At 54.1% G+C, this 8,299-nt stretch overlaps 1 protein-coding gene across 7 annotated transcripts in view; it reads left to right on the forward strand.

Annotated features, from left to right (window-relative positions):
- Positions 1–6,292, forward strand: part of LOC138641660 (microtubule-associated protein 4-like) — a 95,889-nt gene extending 89,597 nt beyond the window's left edge. For 4 of the 7 annotated variants that reach the window (XM_069729223.1, XM_069729222.1, XM_069729226.1 and 1 more), the window contains 3 exons: positions 1,858–1,931; positions 2,015–2,180; positions 2,708–4,313. In XM_069729223.1, coding sequence (XP_069585324.1) covers positions 1,858–1,931; positions 2,015–2,180; positions 2,708–2,715 — 248 coding nt within the window. In that variant the 3' untranslated portion in view covers positions 2,716–4,313. Of the gene's footprint in view, positions 1–1,857; positions 1,932–2,014; positions 2,181–2,707 lie in introns of all 7 variants that reach the window. The other 3 variants (XM_069729225.1, XM_069729227.1, XM_069729228.1) reach the window with 2 other exon arrangements.
- Positions 6,293–8,299: the final 2,007 nt, after the last annotated feature.

Consider the following 8,299-nt stretch of genomic DNA (forward strand, 5'->3'; position numbering starts at 1 on the left):
TGTAGGCTGGGGATTGGTGCCTGCCAGGCTGTGCTGCCTGTAGGCTGGGGATTGGTGCCTGCCAGGCTGTGCTGCCTGTAGGCTGGGGATTGGTGCCTGCCAGGCTGTGCTGCCTGTAGGCTGGGGATTGGTGCCTGCCAGGTTGTGCTGCCTGTAGGCTGGGGATTGGTGCCTGCCAGGCTGTGCTGCCTGTAGGCTGGGAATTGGTGCCTGCCAGGTTGTGCTGCCTGTAGGCTGGGGATTGGTGCCTGCCAGGCTGTGCTGCCTGTAGGCTGGAGATTGGTGCCTGCCAGGCTGTGCTGCCTGTAGGCTGGGGATTGGTGCCTGCCAGGCTGTGCTGCCTGTAGGCTGGGGATTGGTGCCTGCCAGGCTGTGCTGCCTGTAGGCTGGGGATTGGTGCCTGCCAGGCTGTGCTGCCTGTAGGCTGGGGATTGGCGACCCGCAGGGCCCTGGGGATGGGCAGTTACAGGTACTGATCGGCTCTGTTGGTGCAGGGCTCTGGTGGGCAGTGATGACGAGGGGTTTGCACTGTTGTTGAACAGTTATTGTGGGAAGTTTCCTTGGACAATTGTGGAGAGCAGGGGTTGTAGTTAGATGGAGGTGGAGGGTAGGGGTTGTAGCTAGATGGGGGTGGAGGGTAGGGGTTGTAGTTAGATGGGGGTGGAGGGTAGGGGTTGTAGTTAGATGGGGGTGGAGGACAGGGGTTGTAGTTAGATGGGGGTGGAGGACAGGGGTTGTAGTTAGATGGGGGTGGAGGACAGGGGTTGTAGTTAGATGGGGGTGGAGGACGGGTTTTAGTTAGATGGGGGTGGAGGGCAGGGCTTGTAGTTAGATGGGGGTGGAGGGCAGGGCTTGTAGTTAGATGGGGGTGGAGGGAGGGCAGGGCTTGTAGTTGGATGGGGGTGGAGGACAGGGGTTGTAGTTAGATGGGGGTGGAGGACGGGTTGTAGTTAGATGGGGGTGGAGGACAGGGGTTGTAGTTAGATGGGGGTGGAGGGCAGGGGTTGTAGTTAGATGGGGGTGGAGGGCAGGGCTTGTAGTTAGATGGGGGTGGAGGACAGGGGTTGTAGTTAGATGGGGGTGGAGGGCAGGGCTTGTAGTTAGATGGGGGTGGAGGGAGGGCAGGGCTTGTAGTTGGATGGGGGTGGAGGGCAGGGCTTGTAGTTGGATGGGGGTGGAGGGCAGGGCTTGTAGTTGGATGGGGGTGGAGGGAGGGCAGGGCTTGTAGTTGGATGGGGGTGGAGGACAGGGGTTGTAGTTGGATGGGGGTGGAGGACAGGGGTTGTAGTTGGATGGGGGTGGAGGACAGGGGTTGTAGTTAGATGGGGGTGGAGGGCAGGGCTTGTAGTTAGATGGGGGTGGAGGGAGGGCAGGGCTTGTAGTTGGATGGGGGTGGAGGGAGGGCAGGGCTTGTAGTTGGATGGGGGTGGAGGGAGGGCAGGGCTTGTAGTTGGATGGGGGTGGAGGGAGGGCAGGGCTTGTAGTTGGATGGGGGTGGAGGGAGGGCAGGGCTTATAGTTGGATGGGGGTGGAGGGAGGGCAGGGCTTGTAGTTGGATGGGGGTGGAGGGAGGGCAGGGCTTGTAGTTGGATGGGGGTGGAGGGAGGGCAGGGCTTGTAGTTGGATGGGGGTGGAGGGAGGGCAGGGCTTATAGTTGGATGGGGGTGGAGGGAGGGCAGGGCTTGTAGTTGGATGGGGGTGGAGGGAGGGCAGGGCTTGTAGTTGGATGGGGGTGGAGGGAGGGCAGGGCTTGTAGTTGGATGGGGGTGGAGGGAGGGCAGGGCTTGTAGTTGGATGGAGGTGGTCGCACGGACGGTTACCTGTCTTACACATCCACCACCCTCTCCTCTCTCGCAGGCGGTGGTGACGCCAAATCTGACGAGTCCTCACAGAAGACTGAGATGAAGCAGGAACCTCCGGAAAGCATAAAGGTCTGAACTGGAGACCGGGAAGGGAGATCTGGGGACCCATCATCCTTTCTGACCCCAAAAATGAAATCTTAATTTGTTTCCAGGAGAACGGTGCAGAACCGAAGACCCCACCACAGAACGGGGACCTAGCAGCCCCCGCAGACGATACGGCGGTGGACACACGGGAGAATGGCGTGGCGGAGACGCTCCCTGTAGACGGCAGCAATCAAAGGGAAATTCAGAGCTTCAGTTCTCTCATACCGGAGACAAGTAAGAAAGTGACGGAGGACCCCTCTAACTAGAATGTGGGGGTCCAGGGCAGTGATGGGGTCTCGTGTCCGATGTCAGGTCCTAGTGGTGAGCCATAGAGATCTCTGCTTGCTGTCTGTGAATAGACACGTTTTGGGGGTCTCTGCCTTGGTCACGTGGACCCCCGGCCGTGCGATCAGGTCTTTACAGATCCAGTCTGAATGGCCTGACACTGACAGGAAGCCGAAATCTGGGAAAAAACTAAAGATAAAGCTTTGTATAAAGTCTGGCAGGATTTGTGTAGCGCCCCCTAGGCCCCGACCCCGGGGTCTGCAGCAGCTCCATGTCATGTCCAAGCGACTCATTCAGTGTGTAAGTCATGGATCCGGAAGGCTCCTGTAATCTGGAATGTTCTGGATGATCAGACTGTTCTGCCACAAAGTGAGAACCTCTGCGGTTCTCGTTGCTGGTCCGGGTTACGTCGCCGGATTACAGGAACTTTCCGCCACGTTTCACCGTCTGAGATGCAAAATGCTTTTATTTTCCAGGCATCTAATGATGAATTTGTGGTGTCGTCTTCCATCTCTCATTGTCTGGTCTCCTCCCATCATCCTGTCCTCCCCACTTGTTCTCCACCCACCTCCGAAATCGTCACTGTTTCCCTGCAGATTGATGAGTCGCCCCGGCCACCGGCGAAGGATGGACCACGGAGAACTCGTCTGCAACCTCCCCCCGCCTCCGCCATTATAGCCCATCCTCTGCTCTGCACTCGCATCCCCCTCCCCCGCTCTTACTATCCATAGCGCAGCAGAGGGTTTGTGACATGGTGACATCTCCAGCACCGCTACAGCCGCCATGGCGTCCGCTACGACCGGTCCATCCGCCGTTCACCTTCCACGGCACCAAGTGACATCTGCTCGTCAATGTAAGCCACGGCCGGCTCGCCACTGCCCCCTGGTGTCTGGCTTCAGTGATGGCGTGTCGGGCAGCGCCCCTATCCAGGGTTATGGTACCTTTCTTTTTATAGAAGATGGATTTATAGTAAATTGGGGCCTGGGAGGGGTGGTTCATGGTATGGTCAGGGCGTCCATCACCCAGCCAGAGACATGACGGGGGGAGGATTGGTAATGGTGGTCTGGTCAGGGCGTCCATCACCCAGCCAGTAACCCGCTGGGGAGGGGTGGTAATGGCGGTATGGTCAGGGCGTCCATCACCCAGCTAGAGATCCGCCGAGGGAGGGGCGGTATGGTCAGGGCGTCCATCACCCAGCCAGTAACCCGCTGTGGAGGGGTGGTAATGGCGGTATGGTCAGGGCGTCCATCACCCAGCTAGAGATCCGCCGAGGGAGGGGCGGTATGGTCAGGGCGTCCATCACCCAGCCAGAGACCCGCCGGGGGAGGGGCGGTAATGGCGGCCGGCCCTGATCGCCATCTTCATAACAAACCTGTGTCTATAATTTAATATTACATGTTGGGTATATATATGTATGTGACTGGCGCCACGTGGGCGCGTCCGTAACCCTCGACGCTCCGCAGCCCACGTGGACGTCCTGCAGCCGCCGCTTCTGACGCTTTTTCATCGCTACAAATTCTTCACATATCGAGAAGTCGCGGGATTTTTATTATTTTTTTTTCTTAGGTTTATATTTAATATTATTGCGAGTCGGAAAGTTCAGCACGTGATTGTGGAGGGAAAAATTATTGGGGTCTTCTGAAAATGTGCGACCCGGGATCGGAAAGGATTGGGAAGTGTCAGGGACGAGGGCCGCGGCCACTGTGGGGTTTGGGAATGTCGGCCATGTTGTTTTACAAGAGGGAAGGGGGGGGGCACGTTCTTACCGAAGCCCCCCGAGAGAAGGGACTAGGACGGTGAGGTATCTGGAGGTTTGATCGTTTTTTTGGGGGATGTTTGACTTTTTTCTTTTTGTACTGTTTGTGGTTTGGACTAACATTTTACGTGCTGTGCCCACACTAAAGGACTGACGTGTACATAATTTATTCTGGGGGGCTGGGTGGGCGAGAGCTTAGGTAACGGGGGGCCGTACCCCGACACCTGGACCTACACCGTTCTTATTGCACTTGTATTTTTATATATAAATATAATAAATTTGTTGCATGATTTCTAATAAAATTACATTAAAATGTGACAAAATTGCAGCGGTGTCTGACGTCTTTAACTCTTCGCTTGCTGTGCTGGACTCTTCAGGATGACACACAAATGGTCGGTCCTGTGTGCCCCCCACACCCTGTATCCCGCGTCTGTCTCCCCCTCATGGCTGTGATCCCGCATGCCTTCAGTTGTCATTTCGGGGGTCTGTAGGATGTTAAGTCTGGACTCCTCACAGCTGGATTTCCTGCACAGTGTTGCAGTCCAGTCCATTATAGGCCGGTAAGCTCTAAATACCCTGAGGTGGGAGCTCAGATTTTTGCCTCCTGTCCTGGACCTTGGGGTCACTTTTCGGTAACGTCTGCTATATAGTAGACTGCCTCTGCTGTTAGCACAGGAAGGAGGGGCAGAAAGCGGATACATAGGAAGTTGGGAGTCCTCCGCAGAGCATGGGGGGCACAAGGGGCAGTAAGCTGGATGGTGTTATTTTATAGGGGTCCCTAGAAGATGCTCCCATATATATTCTCTTTCCTGTTATCCCTGCCCCCTCCCTACCTTTTCTGTGTTGGTATCTTCCAGGTTTGTCCACCCCCCCACCCGCTTGACCTTATGGTATTTACCAGTGTATAACTCGGCCATTTATTTCTTATCCTGAAATCTTTACACCCTCGGTGGGTGACGGCGGAGGGGTGCGGGCGCCGGCCTGTGGGGTGGCACTGCAATTTTGTTCCATATCTTTTATTTATTTGTTCTTTTGTTAGATGCTTCTAATAGATAGGATCCTTGTTTATGAGCATTTCCCTTTAAATTGGGGTGTTATACCTGGTACTAATTTACTGGGATATCTGGGTAGCCACAAATGGCTGGCATGGCAGAGGGTCTGGGGGCTGGCGTGGCAAAGGAGGGTCTGGGGCTGGCGTGGCAAAGGAGGGTCTGGGGCTGGCGTGGCAGAGGAGGGTCTGGGGCTGGCGTGGCAGAGGAGGGTCTGGGGCTGGCGTGGCTGAGGGTCCGGGGCAGCATCGCTATTCGTTTTTGTTGTTTTTTGTTTTTCCCTTGGCTCCTGCACTGGCTGATGGCGGCCATATTGGTACACCCGGCTTTCCTGGGTAGAGTCGGTGATTACCATCTTGTCCTAGCGCTGTCCGAACACATCGCTATCGTTCATGTTTTCGGGGGTCCTGTACATATCTGGCCTGGCTCTGGTGAATGCAGGCTCCCTGTATAGTCGCTCTGATTAGTAGTGGCAGATCGTAGTGATTTTTTGCTCACTAAGTGCCAAATGTATGAAACAACCTGGGACCCCTACAATGTAACCCACCCTGAATTTACAGGAGGGATCTGTAGTAGTCCATAATTTGCGGGGGGAGAAATGATAAGTAAATTCCTGTTTATCTTAAATGGACTTGTAGTATTCTCAAGTCACAGCCAGAGCTGCAGCCGCTTTCTTTAATTTGTGGGTATTGGTGAATAACTGGAGCTATTGTAATCACCCCGGTCTGCTCGTTTTCATATTAACCCCCCCGGCGTGTGGGATTGGGTGGGGGGCGCATGGAGATGACAGATCTGTCATCTCCAACAGTGAAAGCAGCTCTGGTGGTGACTGGAGAACAAGACAAATTATATTGTCTCCCGCTGTATTCTCGGAGGTTCGCTGCAGCTCCTTCTGTCTGGGGGGACGAGCACTTTACCAGGACTTCTCCGGACCCTTGCTGATATTTATGATCGGGGGCCATACTTGGAATCCATCATTTCAAGCAAGGCCCCTGTCACCATTAGCTCCTCACCCTGCATTAATGGCCGATGAGGTAGCCCCCAAGGTGTGACCCCTGTGGCCAGGAGCTGAGGGTCCTGTCTCGTGTGGACAGGACTGTGACTGAATGTTTGACATGCTGCTGATAGAAGCCACGATGGCGGCGGCTTCCTGACTGTGCCCGCTCCTCCCTTCTATACTGATAGCAATATTATCTGCTCCACATCCTGAAACTTTCTATTGTAAAAGGTTGAAATAAAAGCTTCTAGATGTGAAACGCGTCAGTGTCCGTCTCTTCTGTTCAGCAACGCCCCCTAGTGCTGGCAGTCTGTTAGTCTCTTCTGTTCAGCTGCACCGAGAGCGCCCCCTAGTGCTGGCAGTCCATGTCCGTCTCTTCTGTTCAGCTGTTCCCAGAGCGCCCCCTAGTGCTGGCAGTCAGTGTCTGTCTCTTCTGTTCAGCTGCACAGAGTGCCCCCTAGTGCTGGCAGTCAGTGTCCGTCTTTTCTGTTCAGCTGTGCCCCCTAGTGCTGGCAGTCCGTGTCCATCTCTTCTGTTCAGCTGCACCGAGTGCCTCCTAGTGCTGGCAGTCAGTGTCTGTCTCTTCTGTTCAGCTGCGCCCAGAGCGACCCCTAGTGCTGGCAGTCCATGTCCGTCTCTTCTGTTCAGCTGCACCGAGTGCCTCCTAGTGCTGGCAGTCAGTGTCCATCTCTTCTGTTCAGCTGCGCCCCCTAGTGCTGGCAGTCCATGTCCGTCTCTTCTGTTCAGCTGTGCCCAGAGCGACCCCTAGTGCTGGCAGTCAGTGTCTGTCTCTTCTGTTCAGCTGCACCGAGTGCCCCCTAGTGCTGGCAGTCAGTGTCTGTCTCTTCTGTTCAGCTGCACAGAGTGCCCCCTAGTGCTGGCTGTCAGTGTCCGTCTCTTCTGTTCAGCTGTTTCCAGAGCGCCCCCTAGTGCTGGCAGTCCGTGTCCGTCTCTTCTGTTCAGCTGTGCCCAGAGTGCCCCCTAGTGGTTTCAGCAGGTAACTCTACAAGGAGGATGACTGCTACAAGTGCCAGCAGGCTCTATTCACAACTTTTTTTTTTTTCACTCTTTCTACCACAATTTTCCAAAATTACAATCAATGTTAACCCTACCTTAACTACATCACAAAGGAAACTGTGAATGCAACATCTCTAATGGGGATATGCAGCTGCAGTTATGGAAATGTACAATTGTAAGAAGCCCTAGGCTATGTGCACACGTTGTGGATTGGGGTGCAGAATCTTCCGCACAAAGTCTGCATCACTTGGCAGAAAACGCAGGTGCGGATATGCTGTGGATTTTATGCGTCTTTGTTGCGGATTTCTATAATGGAAGGGGTCAGAAACGCTGCAGTTCCACACCATAGTAGCATGCTACTTTTGATCCACAGCGGTTTTCATGCGGATTTTTCCGCACCATTAGCACAGCTTTTTCTTTTTTGCAATTGATTTACATTGTACTGTAAATCACTTTGCGGAACTGCAGCGTTTCTGCGCAGGAAAACCTGCTGTGGATCCGCAGTAAATCTGCATCGTGTGCACGCGGCCTTAGAGGTAAGGGTCCTTAGTGTGATGGTAATCAGCAGAGGGATTGGGCGTTTTGGCAATGGTCACTCACAGGTCAGAGCCTCGTCCAGTGCTACGACCATGGTCCTGTACAGTCAGCGCTCTTACCCTATACATGTCCAGGTCAGGGGTGATCACAGTGGTAGCCATGTCTTATATCAGGGGTGTACAATTAATGATGGGCCACATGAGCCGGTGCCTACTGCAGAGGACGAACCAACATGGCTGAAGTGTCTTGTGCTCAATATTAACAATTGAATCAAAAAACGACAATTGTACATACAGGGGATCAGTATGAGCCACATACTGACCCATCACATCGTCCAGAATGGAAGGAGCTGTGTCCACTGGATTTTCTCATTATTTCCGAGCAGGTGCTGCCCCCCATCTTACTACATCAGCGCTGGTTCCCGGAACCTGCAAACTCTTCCCATTCTGCACGTTGCAGCGGCTCCTATCCTTTCATGTACAGACCGTGGATTTTGCAGCCTTAGCACAAATGTCCGTGTTCCCAGAAGACTCCTCTCAGGCCAGGCCCCTAATCTCAGAGACCCCCTATAAAGGCCGACCTCCTCCTGTACCAGCAGTATGTTCATCACATGGATTTCATGTCATTTTCACAATCACATTTCACAGATTCGCTCTGGTTACAGTGTAGACGAGGAGCGAGATTAATTTGTATGATGCAGAATTGTACCGAA

Source organism: Ranitomeya imitator, chromosome 6 (genome assembly GCF_032444005.1).
Source record: "Ranitomeya imitator isolate aRanImi1 chromosome 6, aRanImi1.pri, whole genome shotgun sequence".
NCBI classification, from domain to species: domain Eukaryota; kingdom Metazoa; phylum Chordata; class Amphibia; order Anura; family Dendrobatidae; genus Ranitomeya; species Ranitomeya imitator.